This window comes from Hyla sarda, chromosome 10 (genome assembly GCF_029499605.1).
Source record: "Hyla sarda isolate aHylSar1 chromosome 10, aHylSar1.hap1, whole genome shotgun sequence".
NCBI classification, from domain to species: Eukaryota; Metazoa; Chordata; class Amphibia; order Anura; family Hylidae; genus Hyla; species Hyla sarda.
The window spans coordinates 4,572,478-4,598,650 of record NC_079198.1 but is presented as its reverse complement, the minus strand read 5'-3'; the positions used below and the strand labels follow the sequence as shown (position 1 = coordinate 4,598,650).

General features: G+C 45.7%; 2 protein-coding genes across 2 annotated transcripts in view; both read left to right on the top strand.

Annotated features, from left to right (window-relative positions):
• Positions 1 to 1,765: 1,765 nt before the first annotated feature.
• Positions 1,766 to 14,107, top strand: DDOST (dolichyl-diphosphooligosaccharide--protein glycosyltransferase non-catalytic subunit). The gene is given in 12 exon segments (XM_056543586.1): positions 1,766 to 1,962; positions 4,599 to 4,721; positions 4,839 to 4,891; positions 4,893 to 4,926; positions 5,095 to 5,198; positions 5,288 to 5,382; positions 5,458 to 5,551; positions 8,252 to 8,400; positions 8,498 to 8,645; positions 11,134 to 11,254; positions 11,332 to 11,438; positions 13,646 to 14,107. Coding segments are annotated over 12 exon segments (1,329 nt in total). The 5' UTR covers positions 1,766 to 1,811; the 3' UTR covers positions 13,796 to 14,107.
• Positions 14,108 to 15,425: 1,318 nt separating this feature from the next.
• LOC130293166 (protein DDI1 homolog 2) overlaps positions 15,426 to 26,173 on the top strand; it is a 31,875-nt gene continuing 21,127 nt past the window's right edge. The window contains exon 1 of the mRNA XM_056541632.1: positions 15,426 to 15,661. Coding sequence (XP_056397607.1) covers positions 15,524 to 15,661 — 138 coding nt within the window. The 5' untranslated portion in view covers positions 15,426 to 15,523. The remainder of the gene's footprint in view (positions 15,662 to 26,173) is intronic.

Below are 26,173 nucleotides of genomic sequence, written 5' to 3'. Positions count from 1 at the left end.
GTAAAATCGTTCTATTGTAAGCCAGCTTGTGATTGGCTATCCAGTTTCTGTTAAGGACTGCAGAGAAAAGGGGGGGGGGGGCGTTAGATTGCCCATTTAGTTGTGTATTAGAAACACTGAATAAAGTGACGTTCCTCCTTTGCAGCTTATATCGACTTTCTGAATACTTTGAGGGATATTTACTGTGTCTTCTCTATGTTTTACACCGGGGAATTCTGCAGGAATATTCAGCTCGGAAATTCTGCTGCAGCAGAGTCCCATTGGCTTTGCACACAGCGGAATTTCCGCTGCAAAATCCTGATTTTGCAGAAAGAATAGACATGTCTATTCTTTCTGCGAATTCCGCTCAGAAATCTATGAGACGGTGCTTTTCCTAGAGGTCCTGCCAGAACATTTAAACATGCAGAATATCCGCCCATTGTTCTCCAGGCGGACATTCCGTACGGAGTGAACTGTGTGAATATAGCCGTATAGTAAATTTCTCTTTATTGCCAGAAACCAATCAGAGCTCAGCTTTTATAGTTGTTGCTACGGGCAACAAAGAGAATCCTACTATTTGGGCTCCTCATCAGAGGGGATTCTGCTTACTACCGTTTCATTTGGACATTAAAGAGAACCTCTCATGATCTTGTTAATGTTATAATCCCCCCAGGTCACTGCCCCCATCATGATAAACCACCTCCCGCCTTTATTTTTTATTATTTTTTAGTTTTCTACCTTGATATTTCTCTGTATTTTCTGCTCAGTCTCAGTCAGATTCACAGACTGGGAAGGGGGCGTTCCCCAGCAGGTGTGACATCATCTGAAGCCATACAGGGGAGAACTTCCTCCCTCACTCTGCTACACACAGCCCAGAGCAGTGCAGTGTGAGATGAGCTATGATTGGCTAAGGCTGTTTACCCCCCCCCCCCCTTAGCATTTCCTGATTTCAGACTTCTGCCAGGCCAGCAGGAGTCCAAAGTCTATGCAAGAGATGGGGGGGGGGATGTGCTCTGGACAAGCAGGGAGACACCTAGTGGCAGCTTTTTAAAGCACTAATAAAACAGAAAAAACTTCCTTTTTTTAAATAAAGTACGTTGGAAAGATTTTTTTATTTACCATAAGGAGCGCAATAGCAAAAGTTTGTTTTAATGAGACTGACCATTTAAGCGCCATCCAATTGACTGCAGTACGGTCTCAGGCGGATTTTGCCGAATAAAATTAACCTGTTCCATGTGAGAAGTTCTGCTATGGAATTTCTGATGTGTAAACCGTGCACCGGAATCCTGATGACAGCAATAAGACGCTGCCGCAAGCACAATTTCCATAGTGAGACATAGTGTTTTTGTAGGGGAAAAAAAGCCGTTCTCACTGTATGGTGTTTTTTTTTTTAGGCCAAAAAACACTGTGTTATTAGGAAAAAATATGAAATTCCAGACCCAGGCGGTGTTTTTTCTCCATTTAGTGGCGTATTTAGACTCGGTAACAGTTTTTCCATATCGCAGAATTCTTTGGATATGGCAGGTTTTTTTTTCTCTAGTAATGTTGTTTTTCCTTCTATAAATGGAACAAAATTCCAGAAAAAAACGCTATGTCGGTACGTATATTGCCGTTTTAGCCCTACGCTGTTAACGTAGTGATGCGCATGCGCTCTAAGTTTTCTTCAGCTCGAGGTAAACTACATCAGCGGAAATAGACGTCCGCTGCCCATGACAAAGATGACGCCTGAGTGTCAGTCACGTGACGGCGTTTGACAGGAGGTGGCGCAGCGTGATTGGACGGCTGTCCGGAACTTCCGGTGACGTGGAGGCTGCCGCTCAGGACCGGTGTGGATGATGGCTGCTCCCCTGTGCTCCGCGCTGCTGCTCCTGGCCGCCCTGCTGCTCCTCAGCCCCGGGGCCCGCGCCGGCCCCCGCACCCTCATCCTGCTGGAGAACATCAACCTCCGGGAGACGCACTCGCTCTTCTTCCGCAGCCTGAGCGGTGAGATCCGGGGTCACTGGGGATCTTAGGGGGCGTCCTGCTCACAGCTGAGGGACAAGAGTTTGTTACAATGTATCAGCGCGAAGAACTGGAGTTTGTTACAGTGTATCAGTCTGGGCTGTTCATCCCAAAGGGGATTGTGCAGACCGAATGTAATTGTAGCAAAGAATTCTCCCATTCACTGACAGTAAGCAGAGGTCTTATCAATGGTGGATATAGGTGCAGTCACAGCTCTGATCCACACTGACTCCTGATAAGTGGGAGAAGTATCGTGTATTCACCTCTATACTTTACCCTGCAGCACCTCTTAGTTACCCAGCATGCTCTGTGTGATGTCATCATTGGGGGAAGTATCTGTAAACATCAGGGGTACAAGTGGGGTGGGGGTATCTAAACATCAGGGGTACAGATGGGTTGGGGGGTATCTAAGCATCAGGGGTACAGATGGGTCGGGGGGTATCTAAACATCAGGGGTACAGATGGGTCGGGGGGGTATCTAAACATCAGGGGTACAGATGGGTCGGGGGTATCTAAACATCAGGGGTACAGATGGGTCGGGGGTATCTAAACATCAGGGGTACAGATGGGTCGGGGGTATCTAAACATCAGGGGTACAGATGGGTCGGGGGTATCTAAACATCAGGGGTACAGATGGGTCGGGGGGGTATCTAAACATCAGGGGTACAGATGGGTCGGGGGGAATCTAAACATCAGGGGTACAGATGGGTCGGGGGGGTATCTAAACATCAGGGGTACAGATGGGTCGGGGGGTATCTAAACATCAGGGGTACAGATGGGTCGGGGGGTATCTAAACATCAGGGGTACAGATGGGTCGGGGGTATCTAAACATCAGGGGTACAGATGGGTCGGGGGTATCTAAACATCAGGGGTACAGATGGGTCGGGGGGGTATCTAAACATCAGGGGTACAGATGGGTCGGGGGGGTATCTAAACATCAGGGGTACAGATGGGTCGGGGGGGTATCTAAACATCAGGGGTACAGATGGGTGGGGGGAATCTAAACATCAGGGGTACAGATGGGTCGGGGGGTATCTAAACATCAGGGGTACAAATGGGGTGGGGGGTATCTAAACATCAGGGGTACAGATGGGGTGGGGGGTATCTAAACATCAGGGGTACAGATGGGGTGGGGGGGTATCTAAACATCAGGGGTACAGATGAGGTGGGGAGGGGTATCTAAACATCAGGGTACAGATGGGGTGGGGGGGGTATCTAAACATCAGGGGTACAGATGGGGTGGGGGGGTATCTAAACATCAGGGTACAGATGGGGTGGGGGGGTATCTAAACATCAGGGGTACAGATGGGGTGGGGGGGGGTATCTAAACATCAGGGGTACAGATGGGGTGGGGGTTATCTAAACATCAGGGGTACAGATGGGGTGGGGGTATCTAAACATCAGGGGTACAGATGGGGGTGGGGGGGTATCAGTATCTAAACATCAGGGGTACAGATGGGGTGGGGGGGGTATCTAAACATCAGGGGGTACAGATGGGGTGGGGGGGGGTATCTAAACATCAGGGGTACAGATGGGGTGGGGGGGTATCTAAACATCAGGGGTACAGATGGGGGTGGGGGGGTATCTAAAACATCAGGGGGTACAGATGGGTTGGGGGGGGGGTATCTAAACATCAGGGGTACAGATGGGTTGGGGGGGGGGGTATCTAAACATCAGGGGTACAGATGGGTTGGGGGGGTATCTAAACATCAGGGGTACAGATGGGTTGGGGGGGGGGTATCTAAACATCAGGGGTACAGATGGGTTGGGGGGGGGGTATCTAAACATCAGGGGTACAGATGGGTTGGGGGGGTATCTAAACATCAGGGGTACAGATGGGTTGGGGGGGGGGTATCTAAACATCAGGGGTACAGATGGGTTGGGGGGGGGGTATCTAACATCAGGGGTACAGATGGGGTGGGGGGGGTATCTAAACATCAGGGGTACAGATGGGTTGGGGGAGTATCTAAACATCAGGGGTACAGATGGGTTGGGGGGGGAGTATCTAAACATCAGGGGTACAGATGGGTTGGGGGGGGTATCTAAACATCAGGGGTACAGATGGGTTGGGGGGGGGGTATCTAAACATCAGGGGTACAGGTGGGGTGGGGTTATCTAAACATCAGGGGTACAGGTGGGGTGGGGTTATCTAAACATCAGGGGGGTATCTAAATGTTGGGGGGGGGGTATCTAAATGTCAGGGAAATACAGAAAGGGGTAACTTAATGTTGTGGGTTGTATCTATGTCGGGGGTATCTAAATGTTGGGGGGGTATCTTTTTGGCCCAGGCTTACAGATGGGGGGCATCTAAACGTCAGGGAGGGCCTCTTGCGGAGGGTAGCTAAATATGGGGGGGGGGTTACAGTATCCAAACATTGGGGAAAACAGTTGGGGTATTTAATTGTCAGTACAGATGGGGAACCTAAATGTGGGGGGGTGTAATCTATACGTCAGGGAGGTATCTAAATATCAGGATGGTACAGATGGGGGTAGCTAAACCTTAAAGGGATACAAATGGGGGGTTATCTAAACTTGACAGGGGTATTTAAATGTCAGATGGGCTTAGGCCCTAATATCCCCTCATCTCTTTGTACTGATGATTCTTCTCTCCGCAGAGCGAGAGGGTTCGATCTTTCCTTTAAGACGGCGGATGACCCGAGCCTGTCCCTCATCAAGTATGGAGAGTTCCTGTACGACAACCTGATCCTCTTCTCCCCGTCAGTAGAAGGGTCTGTGTGCGGTGTAAACCACCGCCACCTCTTCAGCGTCCGCTGACCTGAGACCACAGCGCTCTGTGAGGGTCGGCGGCCGTCACTTCTCTCCCTGACTCTTCTTCTTCTTCTTCTTCTTTTTGCAGATTTTGGAGGAAACATCAATGTGGAGATGATCAGCAACTTCATTGACGGTGGCGGGCAGCGTCCTGGTGGCGGCGAGCTCTGATATAGGTAACATCAGGGGTTAATGTGGATATCCAGAATTAGAAGAAACAGCGCCACCCTTGCCCTCGGGTTTGTATTGTGGTATTGCATTGACTTGCAATACCACAAGCAACCTGAGCACAGGGTGGCGCTGTTTGTGGAGTGCAGGGATCTTATTTTGTGATCTGCCTCCAGGGGATCCTCTCCGTGAGTTGGGGAGTGAATGTGGTATCGAGTTTGATGAAGAGAAGACGTCCGTCATCGACCACCACAACTACGACGTGTCCGACCCCGGCCAGGTGGGTGCGCAAGAGAGCGGGGCTGAGGCCTACTACGCCCATTCTGTCTGCAGCCCCTCTTACTGTCTGTCTGTCTCTTACCCCCTCAGCATTCTCTGATAGTCACTGATCCCGAAAACCTCCTGAAGGCTCCGACTATAGTGGGGAAGAAAACCCTGAACCCCATCCTGTTCAGAGGTGTGGGGTAAGTGCCCGCTGTGTGGGGTGATGTCGCCCTCCGCCATCTCTGTGCTCATTACTGTGTTCACCCCCTGTACAGGATGGTCGCCGATCCGGACAACCCCCTGGTGCTGGACATCCTCACCGGCTCCTCCACCTCCTACTCCTTCTTCCCTGATAAGCCCATCACACAGGTGAGTCTCCTGACCAATGCTTCCCAACCGGTGTGCCTCCAGCTGTTGCAAAACTACAACTCTCAGCATGCCCGGACAGCCTTCGGCTGTCCGGGCATGCTGAGAGTTGTAGTTTTGCAACAGCTGGAGGCACATTTGTTGGAATGCACGACAGATACACCACTAGTTTCCCTTTTCCCTGTACAGAATACATGCATGCTCAGACAAGCCGAGCGTGCATGTGTTTTAGGGAATTAGTGTTGTAGATTTGTTGGGAAATGCAGGTCTACATTAGTGTTGCTGAACCTCTGGCTCTCCAGCCTTTAGCTGGCAAGGCATGCTGGGAGTTGTAGTTTTGCAACAGCTGGAGGCACACTGGTTGGAAAACACGACAGATATACCACTAGTTTCCCTTTTCCCTGTATAGAATACATGCATGCTCAGACAAGCCGAGCGTGCATGTGTGTTAGGGGATTGCTGTTGTAGATTTGCTATGCTGGTCTATATTAGTGTTGTCCAACCTCTTGCTCTTTAGCTGTCAAGGCATGCTGGGATTTGTAGTTCTGCAGCCTGTTGGGAAGCACTATAGTACTGGATACTTTAACTGTCCGGGCATGCTGGGAGTTGTAGTTTTGCAACAGCTAGAGCAACAGTTGTTGGAAAGCAATGGTTTAGACAGGTAACCGTGACTAGAATGCATGCACACTCAGACAAGCAGAGCATGCATCTCTTTAGCTGGCAGGGCATGCTGGGAGTTGTAGTTTTGCAACAGCGTGAGGCACCCTAGTTGGAAAACGCAACAGATACGCCACTAGTTTCCCTGTATATAATACATGCATGCTCAGACAAGCCGAGCGTGCATGTGTTTTAGGGGATTGCTGTTGTAGATTTGCTATGCTGGTCTATATTACTGTTGTCCTACCTCTTGCTCTTTAGCTGTCTGGGCATGTTGCGAGTTGTAGTTTTGCAACAGCTGAAGGCACACTGGTTGGAATGCACAACAGATACGCCACTAGTTTCCCTTTTCCCTGTACAGAATACATGCATGCTCAGACAAGCCGAACATGCATGTGTTTTAGGGAATTAGTGTTGTAGATTTGTTGGGAAATGCAGGTCTACATTAGTGTTGCTGAACCTCTGGCTCTCCAGCCTTTAGCTGGCAAGGCATGCTGGGAGTTGTAGTTTTGCAACAGCTGGAGGCACACTGGTTGGAAAACACGACAGATATACCACTAGTTTCTCTTTTCCCTGTATAGAATACATGCATGCTGAGATAAGCCGAGCGTGCATGTGTTTTAGGGGATTGCTGTTGTAGATTTGCTATGCTGGTCTATATTACTGTTGTCCAACCTCTTGTTCTTTAGCTGTCAAGGCATGCTGGGATTTGTAGTTTTGCAACAGCTGGAGGCACGCTGATTGGGAAGCACTGGCTTAGGCCGGGTTCACACCAGGTTTTTTCAATACTGTCCCCGTTTCAGGTTTTTGATTAAAAAAATAAAAATAAAAAATAAATAGATTCCTTAAAACTGTACTGCATAGAAACGCGTGGACAAATTTTAATCCGTATACGGTTTTAAAAATGATGTCAGGTTGCATCCGTTTTTTAAGAAAAAATTTATACATTTTTAACTTTTCACACCATTATGAATAAAGTTTCACTTGTTTGATTGAAATTCCAAGGAAAAAAACCTGTGCACATTCAAAAACCGTATGGTGAAAACCGGATGGAACCGAACGCACATACAGTTCTGTACGGTTCCCATTGACTCCTATGTCTAAAAAAACGTATACAGTTTAATACAGTTTTTCACCCGGACCAAAGACCGTGGTCGGCTACAGCTTTAGGTACAGGAAAAAAAACTGACAAAACCGTATGAGATGCAAAACGGACACAACCTGATGCATTGTTTGGCGTACGGTTTTCAATACGTTTTTCAAATCGATAACGTATACGGGAACTGTATTGCAAAAACGTGGTGTGAACTCAGCCTTATACATATAAGCTACTGGTCTCCCCGATCCCGGTACAGAGTACATGTACGCTCAGACAAGCCGAGCATGCATGTGTTTTAGGGAAATAGTGTTGTAGATTTGTAATGCTGGTTGAGAAGCACGGGTCTAGAATAGTATTGCCCAGCCTTCATGCTGGGAGTTGTAGTTCTGCAAGAGGTCAGGAACCACTACTCCGTATAGCAGTGGTCTTCAACCTGCGGACCCCCAGCTGTTGCAAAACTACAACTCCCAGCATGTTGGACTTTATAATAGTATAGGTCAGTGTTTCACAACCTGGGGTGCCTCCAGCTGTTGCAAAAAAACTCCCAGCATGTTGGACTATATAGTAGTATATAGTATAGGTCAGTGTTTCACAACCAGGGGTGCCTCCAGCTGTTGCAAAAAAACTCCCAGCATGTTGGACTATATAGTATAGGTCAGTGTTTCCCTACCAGGGGTGCCTCCAGCTGTTGCAAAAAAACTCCCAGCATGTTGGACTATATAGTATAGATCAGTGTTTCCCAACCAGGGGTGCCTCCAGCTGTTGCAAAACTACAACTCCCAGCATGCCCGGACAGCCGTTGGCTGTCCGGGCATGCTGGGAGTTGTAGTTTTGCAACATCTGGAGGTCCGCAGGTTGGAGACCACTGCCGTATAGTGGCGGAGGAGACAGTATATACGGCTCTTGTGCTCACATATGGATGTGCCATCCTGTTCTCTATCCCGCAGTACCCACATGCAGTTGGTAAGAACACCCTCCTGATCGCAGGGCTCCAGGCCCGGAATAACGCCCGCGTGGTCTTCAGCGGCTCCCTGGATTTCTTCAGTGACGCCTTCTTTAACTCTGCTGTGCAGAAGGCTGCGCCCGGCTCCACCAGGTAATGCGCGGGGTCGTCTGGACACCTTCTGGCCTTCGTCCTTCCCCCCCCCCCGGACGTGATTTCATTTTGCCCCTTTTACCGTTTTCCGTTTCAGATACTCAAAGACCGGTAACTACGAGCTGGCGGTGGCCCTGTCCCAGTGGGTGTTTAAGGAGGAGGGCGTGCTGCGGGTTGGCGCTGTGTCCCACCACCGCGTTGGCGAAACGGAACCTCCCAGCGCTTACACGATCACCGACCTGGTGGTAAGGATGGGATTTATGGGAGCACCTGTGTAATACACCCCAGTGTCCTGCAGGGGGAGACGGCAGCAGCTCCACTGTACTGACTGTTAGAGAAAGGGCTCTAACTAGGGGCCCCACTGTTATGCCACCATATTGTGGGGAATTAAAACCAAACATAAACAGAACCTGTCCCCACTTTCATGCTGCCTGAACCCTTAGTCATTCGGGCGGTCCTCACTTGACTTGATGGATTGGATCTATCCCTTTACCATATATCAGGGGTTCCCAAACTGTGCGGCTGCGTCACCTTGGCGCATAATGGATGGCTTCTAAGAGTGCCAGTAGGAATGCAAGAAGGGGTGCCAAGCGTTACTATATGGGGGCACAGAGATTGCCCTATTATATGGGGGCACACTGTTACAATACTATATGGGGACACAGTGCGAGGCCCTAACTACTATATGGGGGCACAGTGCGAGGCCCTAACTACTGTATGGGAGCACAGTGCGAGGCCCTTACTACTGTATGGGGGCACAGTGCGAGGCCCTAACTACTATATGGGGGCACAGTGCGAGGCCCTAACTACTATATGGGGACACAGTGCGAGGCCCTAACTACTATATGGGGACACAGTGCGAGGCCCTAACTACTATATGGGGGCACAGTGCGAGGCCCTAACTACTATATGGGGGCACAGTGCGAGGCCCTAACTACTATATGGGGGCACAGTGCGAGGCCCTAACTACTATATGGGGGCACAGGGCGAGGCCCTTACTACTATATGGGGGCACAGGGCGAGGCCCTAACTACTATATGGGGGCACAGGGCGAGGCCCTAACTACTATATGGGGGCACAGGGCGAGGCCCTAACTACTATATGGGGGCACAGGGCGAGGCCCTAACTACTATATGGGGGCACAGGGCGAGGCCCTAACTACTATATGGGGGCACAGGGCGAGGCCCTAACTACTATATGGGGGCACAGGGCGAGGCCCTAACTACTATATGGGGGCACAGGGCGAGGCCCTAACTACTATATGGGGGCACAGGGCGAGGCCCTAACTACTATATGGGGGCACAGGGCGAGGCCCTAACTACTATATGGGGGCACAGGGCGAGGCCCTAACTACTATATGGGGGCACAGGGCGAGGCCCTAACTACTATATGGGGGCACAGGGCGAGGCCCTAACTACTATATGGGGGCACAGGGCGAGGCCCTAACTACTATATGGGGGCACAGGGCGAGGCCCTAACTACTATATGGGGGCACAGGGCGAGGCCCTAACTACTATATGGGGGCACAGGGCGAGGCCCTAACTACTATATGGGGGCACAGGGCGAGGCCCTAACTACTATATGGGGGCACAGGGCGAGGCCCTAACTACTATATGGGGGCACAGGGCGAGGCCCTAACTACTATATGGGGGCACAGGGCGAGGCCCTAACTACTATATGGGGGCACAGGGCGAGGCCCTAACTACTATATGGGGGCACAGGGCGAGGCCCTAACTACTATATGGGGGCACAGGGCGAGGCCCTAACTACTATATGGGGGCACAGGGCGAGGCCCTAACTACTATATGGGGGCACAGGGCGAGGCCCTAACTACTATATGGGGGCACAGGGCGAGGCCCTAACTACTATATGGGGGCACAGGGCGAGGCCCTAACTACTATATGGGGGCACAGGGCGAGGCCCTAACTACTATATGGGGGCACAGGGCGAGGCCCTAACTACTATATGGGGGCACAGGGCGAGGCCCTAACTACTATATGGGGGCACAGGGCGAGGCCCTAACTACTATATGGGGGCACAGGGCGAGGCCCTAACTACTATATGGGGGCACAGGGCGAGGCCCTAACTACTATATGGGGGCACAGGGCGAGGCCCTAACTACTATATGGGGGCACAGGGCGAGGCCCTAACTACTATATGGGGGCACAGGGCGAGGCCCTAACTACTATATGGGGGCACAGGGCGAGGCCCTAACTACTATATGGGGCACACTGGGGGGGTTCTAATCACTATATAGGTAGGAACAGAGGGGGTCCTAATCACTATATAGGTAGGAACAGAGGGGGTCCTATTTACTATATGGGGGTTCAGGTTTGCACGTTTCCACATTTAGGCAAAGGTCGTGACTTTAGGGAGCAAATCCTGATACATCGGGGCAGTGGAGAATTCCCATCATGTGACCTGATCTGATAAGATTCTGTTCTCCTGCGTCACTACAGCAGAATGTTTCTCCACGACGGCGCCATCAGCTGTTGCAAAACTATAACTCGTGACATGCTGGAAATTGTAGTTTAGCAACAGCTGGAGACACACTGGTCTAAGACAAATGGATAGTTCTGTGTAAATCCAACCTGCCCGACCATTCTCATCTGCCGTCGGGAACAGTGATGAGGCAATGAACATATGCCCTATAGCGCCCCCCGTGGTGGGTGACAACCCAGGGTCCAGTCTGTACTGAGTCACTGACTGGCGCCCCCTGTGTCCTCTCCTCAGGAGTACAGCATTGTGATCGAGAAGCTGTCAGATGGGAAGTGGATCCCCTTCGATGGAGACGACATTCAGCTGGAATTTGTGCGCATTGATCCGTTTGTAAGAACCTTCCTGAAGAAGAACGGTAAGTCCAGCGTCATCCCCCCTCACTACTCTAGGGGGCGCTCAGCATGTGCGGATTATAACTCTCATCTCCTACAGGTGGGAAGTACAGCGTCCAGTTCAAGCTCCCTGACGTGTACGGGGTGTTCCAGTTCAAGGTGGATTATAACAGACTGGGATACACTCACCTCTACTCCGCCACACAGGTAATGTATGGAGGGGACCCCACCAGCAGAATAGTGAGCGCAGCTCTGGAGTATAATACAGGATATAACTCAGGATCAGTACAGGATAAGTAATGTAATGTACACAGTGACCTCACCAGCAGAATAGTGAGTACAGCTCTGGAGTATATAATACAGGATATAACTCAGGATCAGTACAGGATAAGTAATGTAATATATGTACACAGTGACCTCACCAGCAGAATAGTGAGTACAGCTTTGGAGTATAATACAGGATATAACTCAGGATCAGTACAGGATAAGTAATGTAATGTATGTACACAGTGACCTCACCAGCAGAATAGTGAGTACAGCTCTGGAGTATAATACAGGATATAACTCAGGATCAGTACAGGATAAGTAATGTAATGTATGTACACAGTGACCCCACCAGCAGAATAGTGAGCGCAGCTCTGGAGTATAATACAGGATATAACTCAGGATCAGTACAGGATAAGTAATGTAATGTATGTACACAGTGACCTCACCAGCAGAATAGTGAGTACAGCTCTGGAGTATAATACAGGATATAACTCAGGATCAGTACAGGAGAAGTAATGTATGTACACAGTGATCTCACCAGCAGAATAGTGAGTACAGCTCTGGAGTAGAATACAGGATATAACTCAGGATCAGTACAGGATAAGTAATGTAATGTATGTACACAGTGACCTCACCAGCAGAATAGTGAGTACAGCTCTGGAGTATAATACAGGATATAACTCAGGATCAGTACAGGATAAGTAATGTAATGTATATACACAGTGACCTCACCAGCAGAATAGTGAGTACAGCTCTGGAGTATAATACAGGATATAACTCAGGATCAGTACAGGATAAGTAATGTATGTACACAGTGATCTCACCAGCAGAATAGTGAGTACAGCTCTGGAGTAGAATACAGGATATAACTCAGGATCAGTACAGGATAAGTAATGTAATGTATGTACACAGTGACCTCACCAGCAGAGTAGTGAGTACAGCTCTGGAGTAAAATACAGGATATAACTCAGGATCAGTACAGGATAAGTAATGTAATGTATGTACACAGTGACCCCACCAGCAGAATAGTGAGTACAGCTCTGGAGTATAATACAGGATATAATCAGGATCAGTACAGGATAAGTAATGTATGAACACAGTGATCTCACCAGCAGAATAGTGAGTACAGCTCTGGAGTATAATACAGGATATAACTCAGGATCAGTACAGGATAAGTAATGTAATGTATGTACGCAGTGACCTCACCAGCAGAATAGTGAGTACAGCTCTGGAGTATAATACAGGATATAACTCAGGATCAGTACAGGATAAGTAATGTAATGTATGCACACAGTGACCCCACCAGCAGAATAGTGAGTGCATCTCTGGAGTATAATACAGGATATAACTCAGGATCAGTACAGGATAAGTAATGTAATGTATGTACACAGTGACCTCACCAGCAGAATAGTGAGTGCAGCTCTGGAGTATAATACAGGATATAACTCAGGATCAGTACAGGATAAGTAATGTATGTACACAGTGATCTCACCAGCAGAATAGTGAGTACAGCTCTGGAGTATAATACAGGATATAATCAGGATCAGTACAGGATAAGTAATGTAATGTATGTACACAGTGACCTCACCAGCAGAATAGTGAGTGCATCTCTGGAGTATAATACAGGATATAACTCAGGATCAGTACAGGATAAGTAATGTAATGTATGTACACAGTGACCTCACCAGCAGAATAGTGAGTGCAGCTCTGGAGTATAATACAGGATATAACTCAGGATCAGTACAGGATAAGTAATGTAATGTATGTACACAGTGACCTCACCAGCAGAATAGTGAGTACAGCTCTGGAGTATAATACAGGATATAACTCAGGATCAGTACAGGATAAGTAATGTAATGTATATACACAGTGACCTCACCAGCAGAATAGTGAGTGAAGCTCTGGAGTATAATACAGGATATAACTCAGGATCAGTACAGGATAAGTAATGTAATGTATGTACACAGTGACCTCACCAGCAGAAAAGTGAGTACAGCTCTGGAGTATAATACAGGATATAACTCGGGATCAGTACAGGATAAGTAATGTATGTACACAGTGACCTCACCAGCAGAATAGTGAGTGCAGCTCTGGAGTATAATACAGGATATAACTCAGGATCAGTAATGCCCCTCCCTCTTCCGCAGGTGTCGGTCCGCCCCCTCCAGCACACGCAGTACGAGCGCTTCATTCCCTCCGCCTTCCCTTACTACGCCAGCGCCTTCTCCATGATGTTCGGCCTTTTCATCTTCAGTATCGTTTTCTTGCACATGAAGGAGAAAGAGAAATCAGATTAGGACACGATCGGATTCCACAGGACGCAGAGATCGCAGCCGCCATCGTCCGGGTCACGGGGGCCAGAATGGAGCAGCGGGGGATGGGACGGGACGGGGACATTTATGTTGTAAATTTTTGGATTTCTATTTTAATTTGTGGAAATTTTTGTACATTTGCCATCACTGGGGATAGGGGGAGGGGCTGTGATGGGTAACGGGGGAGACACGCGGCGTAGGCTCCTCCCCTTGCAGTAGACAGTCAGGTTTTGGGTTTACATTCATGGGCACTTGGAGATTTATTTGGACCATTTCTAATAAAAATAAGTGTTTCCCCCATAAAGTTTTGTCTTTTATTTGCGCATTACTGATCGTTTCGTGCTGCGCTCATTTACATATTGATCCTCCCATCATGCACTGCGGTCACTGACCTATCTTGTGGGGGGGGGGGGGGGAAATGTACTGCAGAATCATATTGGAACGGGATGATGGTGTGATAAGGAGAGTAGATTGTGGTCCCCAATTAGTGTGTCTCCAGCTGTTGCAAAACTACAACTCCCAGCATGCCTGGACACCAATGAATTTTGTTACTGTAACTGGGTTATGTGATCACCAGTCTGACCCATAGTAAATCACAGTCCTTAAAGGGGTACTCCGCTGGAAAACATTTATTATTGAATCAACTGGTGCCAGAAAGTTAAACAGATTCGTAAATTACTTCTATTAAAAAAAATCTTAATCCTTCCAGTACTTTTTAGCAGCTGTATGCTACAGTGGAAATTCTTTTCTTTTTGAATTTCTTTTTTTGTCTTGTCCACAGTGCTCTCTGCTGACACCTGATGCCCTATATGGCTCTGGACAGTTCCGGACATGGACAGAGGTGTCAGCAGAGAGCACTGTGGACAAGACAAAAAGAAATTTAAAAAAAGAAAAGAATTTCCTCCGTAGCATACAGCAGCTGATAAGTACTGGAAGGATAAATATTTTTAAATAAAGCAATTTACAGATCTGTTTAACTTTCTGGCACCAGTTCATTAAAAAGAAAATAATAATTTCCACCGGAGTACCCCTTTTAAAGCAGTTTTCCAACCAGCGTGCCTCCTGCTGTTGCAAAACTCCCAGCATGCCCAGACAGCAGTTGAATGCGTGAATTTTATTACTGTAACTGGGTCGTGTGATCACCTGTCTGATCCATAGTAAATCACATTGTTTAGTTTAGTGTTGTTATTCAAGCTGTTGCAAAACTACAAATCCCAGCATGCCCGGACAGCCGTTGGCTGTCCGGGCATGCTGGGAGTTGTAGTTTTGCGGCGGTACATTGGTTGGGGGAGCATTATTTTGGGGTGAGGGATGATTCTGATACATTATTTGGTTTTAAGGGATTTTCTGGGAATTTAGATGTGTTTAATCAGAAGAACTACAACACCCAGACTACCTGTGAGGATTCCGGATGTAGATTTGACGCTATGGAAAGGAAATGACTGAAAATCCGCAGCAGATCGTGCAGGTGTGAATGTGCCCTGCAGGGGGCGCAGCATTGAGGCGTCAGTTATCGCAAAGGATTCTGGGAGACAAGGGCTGAGTGCACACACACAACACAGGGCGGAAGCTCTGGCGCCCACGTGATGATCAGGTGACCCAACTTGCCGGAAGCCGCGCCTGCGCAGTGAGAGGATCCGCGGCGCCGCCCCCCCCGGTGTAGCAGAGTGAGTGAGTGAGTGCTCGGTGCGGGCGTTCAGAGCGGCAGCCGCCATGTTAATCACCGTGTACTGTGTCCGCCGCGACCTGACGGAGATCACCTTCTCCCTGGATGTGGATCCGGACTTCGAGCTGGAGAATTTCCGCGCCCTGTGTGAACTGGAGAGCGGGATCCCGGCGGCCGAGTGCCAGGTGAGAGGAGGAGCCGGGGCCCGGGACTGTGGATAAGATATAAAGAGGGACAGATGTATGGTATATACAGGGGGCAGGGTACAGGTATATAGAGGACAGCTATATGGTATATACAGGGGGCAGGGTACAAGTATATAGAGAATACAGATATATGGTATATACAGGGGGCAGGGTACAAGTATATAGAGAACAGATGTATGGTATATACAGGGGGCAGGGTACAGGTATATAGAGAATACAGATATATGGTATATACAGGGGGCAGAGTACAAGTATATAGAGGACAGATATATGGTATATACAGGGGGCAGGGTACAGGTATATAGAGAGAATACAGATATATGGTATATACAGGGGGCAGGGTACAAGTATATAGAGGACAGATATATGGTATATACAGGGGGCAGGGTACAGGTATATAGAGAATACAGATATATGATATATACAGGGGGCAGGGTACAGGTATATAGAGAATACAGATATATGGTATATACAGGGGGCAAGGTACAAGTATATAGAGGACAGAAATATGATATATACAGGGGGCAGGGTACAAGTATATAGAGAATACAGATATATGGTATATACAGGGGGCAGGGTACAAGTATATAGAGGACAGATATATGGTATATACAGGGGGCAGGGTACAAGTATATAGAGGACAGATATATGGTATATACAGGGGGCAGGGTACAAGTATATAGAGGACAGATATATGATATATACAGGGGGCAGGGTACAAGTATATAGAGGACAGATGTATGGTATATACAGGGGGCAGGGTACAAGTATATAGAGAACAGATGTATGGTATATACAGGGGGCAGGGTACAGGTATATAGAGAATACAGATATATGGTATATACAGGGGGCAGGGTACAAGTATATAGAGGACAGATATATGATATATACAGGGGGCAGGGTACAAGTATATAGAGAATACAGATATATGATATATACAGGGGGCAGGGTACAAGTATATAGAGGACAGATGTATGGTATATACAGGGGGCAGGGTACAAGTATATAGAGAACAGATGTATGGTATATACAGGGGGCAGGGTACAGGTATATAGAGGACAGATATATGGTATATACAGGGGGCAGGGTACAAGTATATAGAGGACAGATGTATGGTATATACAGGGGGCAGGGTACAAGTATATAGAGGACAGATGTATGGTATATACAGGGGGCAGGGTACAAGTATATAGAGAACAGATGTATGGTATATACAGGGGGCAGGGTACAGGTATATAGAGGACAGATATATGGTATATACAGGGGGCAGGGTACAAGTATATAGAGGACAGATGTATGGTATATACAGGGGGCAGGGTACAGGTATATAGAGAATACAGATATATACAGGGGGCAGGGTACAAGTATATAGAGGACAGATGTATGGTATATACAGGGGGCAGGGTACAAGTATATAGAGAGGCCAGATATATGGTATATACAGGGGGCAGGGTACAAGTATATAGAGGACAGATATATGGTATATACAGGGGGCAGGGTACAAGTATATAGAGGACAGATATATGGTATATACAGGGGGCAGGGTACAGGTATATAGAGGACAGGTATATACAGGGGGCAGGGTACAGGTATATAGAGGACAGATATATGGTATATACAGGGGGCAGGGTACAGGTATATAGAGAATACAGATATATGGTATATACAGGGGGCAGGGTACAGGTATATAGAGAGAATACAGATATATGGTATATACAGGGGGCAGGGTGCAGGTATATAGAGAGGACAGATATATGGTATATACAGGGGGCAGGGTACAAGTATATAGAGGACAGCTATATGGTATATACAGGGGGCAGGGTACAGGTATATAGAGAATACAGATATATGGTATATACAGGGGGCAGGGTACAAGTATATAGCGAGAATACAGATGTATGGTATATACAGGGGGCAGGGTACAGGTATATAGAGAATACAGATATATGGTATATACAGGGGGCAGGGTACAGGTATATAGAGGACAGAAATATGATATATACAGGGGGCAGGGTACAATTATATAGAGAATACAGATATATGGTATATACAGGGGGCAGGGTACAAGTATATAGAGAGAATACAGATATATGGTATATACAGGGGGCAGGGGGCAGGTATATAGAGAGGACAGATATATGGTATATACAGGGGGCAGGGTACAAGTATATAGAGGACAGCTATATGGTATATACAGGGGGCAGGGTACAGGTATATAGAGGACAGCTATATGGTATATACAGGGGGCAGGGTACAGGTATATAGAGGACAGATATATGGTATATACAGGGGGCAGGGTACAGGTATATAGAGGACAGATATATGGTATATACAGGGGGCAGGGTACAAGTATATAGAGAATACAGATATATGGTATATACAGGGGGCAGGGTACAAGTATATAGAGAATACAGATATATGGTATATACAGGGGGCAGGGTACAAGTATATAGAGAATACAGATATATGGTATATACAGGGGGCAGGGTACAGGTATATAGAGGACAGAAATATGATATATACAGGGGGCAGGGTACAAGTATATAGAGAATACAGATATATGGTATATACAGGGGGCAGGGTACAAGTATATAGAGAGGACAGATATATGGTATATACAGGGGGCAGGGTACAAGTATATAGAGAGAATACAGATATATGGTATATACAGGGGGCAGGGTACAAGTATATAGAGAGAATACAGATATATGGTATATACAGGGGGCAGGGTACAAGTATATAGAGGACAGATATATGATATATACAGGGGGCAGGGTACAGGTATATAGAGGACAGATATATGGTATATACAGGGGGCAGGGTACAAGTATATAGAGGACAGATATATGGTATATACAGGGGGCAGGGTACAGGTATATAGAGGACAGATATATGGTATATACAGGGGGCAGGGTACAGGTATATAGAGGACAGATATATGATATATACAGGGGGCAGGGTACAGGTATATAGAGGACAGATATATGGTATATACAGGGGGCAGGGTACAAGTATATAGAGGACAGATATATGGTATATACAGGGGGCAGGGTACAAGTATATAGAGGACAGATATATGGTATATACAGGGGGCAGGGTACAAGTATATAGAGGACAGAAATATGGTATATACAGGGGGCAGGGTACAAGTATATAGAGGACAGAAATATGGTATATACAGGGGGCAGGGTACAAGTATATAGAGGACAGAAATATGGTATATACAGAGGGCAGGGTACAGGTATATAGAGGACAGATATATGATATATACAGGGGGCAGGGTACAGGTATATAGAGGACAGATATATGGTATATACAGGGGGCAGGGTACAGGTATATAGAGGACAGATATATGGTATATACAGGGGGCAGGGTACAAGTATATAGAGGGCAGATATATGATATATACAGGGGGCAGGGTACAAGTATATAGAGAATACAGATATATGATATATACAGGGGGCAGGGTACAAGTATATAGAGAGAATACAGATATATGGTATATACAGGGGGCAGGGTACAAGTATATAGAGAGAATACAGATATATGGTATGTACAGGGGACAGGGTACAAGTATATAGAGAGAATACAGATATATGGTATATACAGGGGGCAGGGTACAGGTATATAGAGAGAATACAGATATATGGTATATACAGGGGCCAGGGTACAGGTATATAGAGAATACAGATATATGATATATACAGGGGGCAGGGTACAAGTATATAGAGAGGACAGATATATGGTATATACAGGGGGCAGGGTACAGGTATATAGAGAGGACAGATATATGGTATATACAGGGGGCAGGGTGCAGGTATATAGAGAGGACAGATATATGGTATATACAGGGGGCAGGGTACAAGTATATAGAGGACAGCTATATGGTATATACAGGGGGCAGGGTACAGGTATATAGAGAATACAGATATATGGTATATACAGGGGGCAGGGTACAGGTATATAGAGGACAGAAATATGGTATATACAGGGGGCAGGGTACAGGTATATAGAGAGAATACAGATATATGGTATATACAGGGGGCAGGGTGCAGGTATATAGAGAGGACAGATATATGGTATATACAGGGGGCAGGGTACAAGTATATAGAGGACAGCTATATGGTATATACAGGGGGCAGGGTACAGGTATATAGAGAATACAGATATATGGTATATACAGGGGGCAGGGTACAAGTATATAGCGAGAATACAGATGTATGGTATATACAGGGGGCAGGGTACAGGTATATAGAGAATACAGATATATGGTATATACAGGGGGCAGGGTACAGGTATATAGAGGACAGAAATATGATATATACAGGGGGCAGGGTACAAGTATATAGAGAATACAGATATATGGTATATACAGGGGGCAGGGTGCAGGTATATAGAGAGGACAGATATATGGTATATACAGGGGGCAGGGTACAAGTATATAGAGGACAGCTATATGGTATATACAGGGGGCAGGGTACAAGTATATAGAGGACAGCTATATGGTATATACAGGGGGCAGGGTACAGGTATATAGAGAATACAGATATATGGTATATACAGGGGGCAGGGTACAAGTATATAGAGAGAATACAGATATATGGTATATACAGGGGGCAGGGTACAGGTATATAGAGAATACAGATATATGATATATACAGGGGGCAGGGTACAAGTATATAGAGGACAGATGTATGGTATATACAGGGGGCAGGGTACAAGTATATAGAGAGGACAGATATATGGTATATACAGGGGGCAGGGTACAGGTATATAGAGAATACAGATATATGGTATATACAGGGGGCAGGGTACAGGTATATAGAGAGAATACAGATATATGGTATATACAGGGGGCAGGGTGCAGGTATATAGAGAGGACAGATATATGGTATATACAGGGGGCAGGGTACAAGTATATAGAGGACAGCTATATGGTATATACAGGGGGCAGGGTACAGGTATATAGAGAATACAGATATATGGTATATACAGGGGGCAAGGTACAAGTATATAGAGGACAGAAATATGATATATACAGGGGGCAGGGTACAAGTATATAGAGAATACAGATATATGGTATATACAGGGGGCAGGGTACAAGTATATAGAGAGAATACAGATATATGGTATATACAGGGGGCAGGGTGCAGGTATATAGAGAGGACAGATATATGGTATATACAGGGGGCAGGGTACAGGTATATAGAGAATACAGATGTATGGTATATACAGGGGGCAGGGTACAGGTATATAGAGAATACAGATATATGGTATATACAGGGGGCAGGGTACAGGTATATAGAGGACAGAAATATGATATATACAGGGGGCAGGGTACAAGTATATAGAGAATACAGATATATGGTATATACAGGGGGCAGGGTACAAGTATATAGAGAGAATACAGATATATGGTATATACAGGGGGCAGGGTACAAGTATATAGAGGATACAGATATATGGTATATACAGGGGGCAGGGTACAAGTATATAGAGGATACAGATATATGGTATATACAGGGGGCAGGGTACAAGTATATAGAGAATACAGATATATGGTATATACAGGGGGCAGGGTACAGGTATATAGAGGACAGCTATATGGTATATACAGGGGGCAGGGTACAGGTATATAGAGGACAGATATATGGTATATACAGGGGGCAGGGTACAGGTATATAGAGGACAGCTATATGGTATATACAGGGGGCAGGGTACAGGTATATAGAGGACAGATATATGGTATATACAGGGGGCAGGGTACAGGTATATAGAGGACAGATATATGGTATATACAGGGGGCAGGGTACAAGTATATAGAGAATACAGATATATGGTATATACAGGGGGCAGGGTACAAGTATATAGAGAATACAGATATATGGTATATACAGGGGGCAGGGTACAAGTATATAGAGAGGACAGATATATGGTATATACAGGGGCCAGGGTACAAGTATATAGAGAGAATACAGATATATGGTATATACAGGGGGCAGGGTACAAGTATATAGAGAGAATACAGATATATGGTATATACAGGGGGCAGGGTACAAGTATATAGAGAGAATACAGATATATGGTATGTACAGGGGGCAGGGTACAGGTATATAGAGAGAATACAGATATATGGTATGTACAGGGGGCAGGGTACAAGTATATAGAGAGAATACAGATATATGGTATATACAGGGGGCAGAGTACAAGTATATAGAGGACAGATATATGGTATATACAGGGGGCAGGGTACAAGTATATAGAGGACAGATATATGGTATATACAGGGGGCAGGGTACAGGTATATAGAGGACAGATATATGGTATATACAGGGGGCAGGGTACAGGTATATAGAGGACAGATATATGGTATATACAGGGGGCAGGGTACAAGTATATAGAGGATACAGATATATGATATATACAGGGGGCAGGGTACAGGTATATAGAGGACAGATATATGATATATACAGGGGGCAGGGTACAAGTATATAGAGGACAGAAATATGGTATATACAGGGGGCAGGGTACAAGTATATAGAGGACAGAAATATGGTATATACAGGGGGCAGGGTACAAGTATATAGAGGACAGAAATATGGTATATACAGAGGGCAGGGTACAGGTATATAGAGGACAGATATATGATATATACAGGGGGCAGGGTACAGGTATATAGAGGACAGATATATGATATATACAGGGGGCAGGGTACAAGTATATAGAGAATACAGATATATGGTATATACAGGGGGCAGGGTACAAGTATATAGAGGGCAGATATATGGTATATACAGGGGGCAGGGTACAAGTATATAGAGGGCAGATATATGATATATACAGGGGGCAGGGTACAAGTATATAGAGAGAATACAGATATATGGTATATACAGGGGGCAGGGTACAAGTATATAGAGAGAATACAGATATATGGTATGTACAGGGGACAGGGTACAAGTATATAGAGAGAATACAGATATATGGTATATACAGGGGGCAGGGTACAAGTATATAGAGAGAGGACAGATATATGATATATACAGGGGGCAGGGTACAGGTATATAGAGGACAGATATATGGTATATACAGGGGGCAGGGTACAGGTATATAGAGGACAGATATATGGGTATATACAGGGGGCAGGGTACAAGTATATAGAGAGAATACAGATATATGGTATATACAGGGGGCAGGGTACAAGTATATAGAGAGAATACAGATATATGGTATATACAGGGGGCAGGGTACAAGTATATAGAGAGAATACAGATATATGGTATATACAGGGGGCAGGGTACAAGTATATAGAGGACAGATATATGGTATATACAGGGGGCAGGGTACAAGTATATAGAGAGAATACAGATATATGGTATGTACAGGGGCCAGGGTACAGGTATATAGAGAATACAGATATATGGTATATACAGGGGGCAGGGTACAAGTATATAGAGGACAGATATATGATATATACAGGGGGCAGGGTACAGGTATATAGAGGACAGATATATGATATATACAGGGGGCAGGGTACAGGTATATAGAGGACAGATATATGGTATATTCAGGGGGCAGGGTACAGGTATATAGAGGACAGATATATGGTATATACAGGGGGCAGGGTACAAGTATATAGAGGACAGATGTATGGTATATACAGGGGGCAGGGTACAAGTATATAGAGGACAGATATATGGTATATACAGGGGGCAGGGTACAAGTATATAGAGGACAGATATATGGTATATACAGGGGGCAGGGTACAGGTATATAGAGGACAGATATATGGTATATACAGGGGGCAGGGTACAGGTATATAGAGGACAGATATATGGTATATACAGGGGGCAGGGTACAAGTATATAGAGAATACAGATATATGGTATATACAGGGGGCAGGGTACAAGTATATAGAGAGGACAGATATATGATATATACAGGGGGCAGGGTACAAATATATAGAGGACAGATATATGGTATATACAGGGGGCAGGGTACAAGTATATAGAGGACAGATATATGGTATATACAGGGGGCAGGGTACAGGTATATAGAGGACAGATATATGGTATATACAGGGGGCAGGGTACAAGTATATAGAGGACAGATATATGGTATATACAGGGGGCAGGGTACAAGTATATAGAGGACAGAAATATGGTATATACAGGGGGCAGGGTACAAGTATATAGAGGACAGAAATATGGTATATACAGAGGGCAGGGTACAGGTATATAGAGGACAGATATATGATATATACAGGGGGCAGGGTACAGGTATATAGAGGACAGATATATGGTATATACAGGGGGCAGGGTACAAGTATATAGAGGGCAGATATATGATATATACAGGGGGCAGGGTACAAGTATATAGAGGATACAGATATATGATATATACAGGGGGCAGGGTACAGGTATATAGAGAGAATACAGATATATGGTATATACAGGGGGCAGGGTACAAGTATATAGAGAGAATACAGATATATGGTATATACAGGGGGCAGGGTACAGGTATATAGAGAGAATACAGATATGATATATACAGGGGGCAGGGTACAAGTATATAGAGAGAATACAGATATATGGTATATACAGGGGGCAGGGTACAGGTATATAGAGGACAGATATATGGTATATACAGGGGACAGGGTACAAGTATATAGAGAGAATACAGATATATGGTATATACAGGGGGCAGGGTACAAGTATATAGAGAGAATACAGATATATGGTATATACAGGGGGCAGGGTACAAGTATATAGAGAGAATACAGATATATGGTATGTACAGGGGGCAGGGTACAGGTATATAGAGGACAGATATATGGGTATATACAGGGGGCAGGGTACAAGTATATAGAGAGAGGACAGATGTATGATATATACAGGGGGCAGGGTACAAGTATATAGAGGACAGATATATGGTATATACAGGGGGCAGGGTACAGGTATATAGAGGACAGATATATGGTATATACAGGGGGCAGGGTACAAGTATATAGAGGACAGATATATGGTATATACAGGGGGCAGGGTACAAGTATATAGAGGACAGATATATGGTATATACAGGGGGCAGGGTACAGGTATATAGAGAATACAGATATATGGTATATACAGGGGGCAGGGTACAAGTATATAGAGAGAATACAGATATATGGTATATACAGGGGGCAGGGTACAGGTATATAGAGAATACAGATATATGATATATACAGGGGGCAGGGTACAAGTATATAGAGGACAGATGTATGGTATATACAGGGGGCAGGGTACAAGTATATAGAGAGGACAGATATATGGTATATACAGGGGGCAGGGTACAGGTATATAGAGAATACAGATATATGGTATATACAGGGGGCAGGGTACAGGTATATAGAGAGAATACAGATATATGGTATATACAGGGGGCAGGGTGCAGGTATATAGAGAGGACAGATATATGGTATATACAGGGGGCAGGGTACAAGTATATAGAGGACAGCTATATGGTATATACAGGGGGCAGGGTACAGGTATATAGAGAATACAGATATATGGTATATACAGGGGGCAGGGTACAAGTATATAGAGGACAGAAATATGATATATACAGGGGGCAGGGTACAAGTATATAGAGAATACAGATATATGGTATATACAGGGGGCAGGGTACAAGTATATAGAGAGAATACAGATATATGGTATATACAGGGGGCAGGGTGCAGGTATATAGAGAGGACAGATATATGGTATATAGAGAATACAGATGTATGGTATATACAGGGGGCAGGGTACAGGTATATAGAGAATACAGATATATGGTATATACAGGGGGCAGGGTACAGGTATATAGAGGACAGAAATATGATATATACAGGGGGCAGGGTACAAGTATATAGAGAATACAGATATATGGTATATACAGGGGGCAGGGTACAAGTATATAGAGAGAATACAGATATATGGTATATACAGGGGGCAGGGTACAAGTATATAGAGGATACAGATATATGGTATATACAGGGGGCAGGGTACAAGTATATAGAGGATACAGATATATGGTATATACAGGGGGCAGGGTACAAGTATATAGAGAATACAGATATATGGTATATACAGGGGGCAGGGTACAGGTATATAGAGGACAGCTATATGGTATATACAGGGGGCAGGGTACAGGTATATAGAGGACAGATATATGGTATATACAGGGGGCAGGGTACAGGTATATAGAGGACAGCTATATGGTATATACAGGGGGCAGGGTACAGGTATATAGAGGACAGATATATGGTATATACAGGGGGCAGGGTACAGGTATATAGAGGACAGATATATGGTATATACAGGGGGCAGGGTACAAGTATATAGAGAATACAGATATATGGTATATACAGGGGGCAGGGTACAAGTATATAGAGAATACAGATATATGGTATATACAGGGGGCAGGGTACAAGTATATAGAGAGGACAGATATATGGTATATACAGGGGGCAGG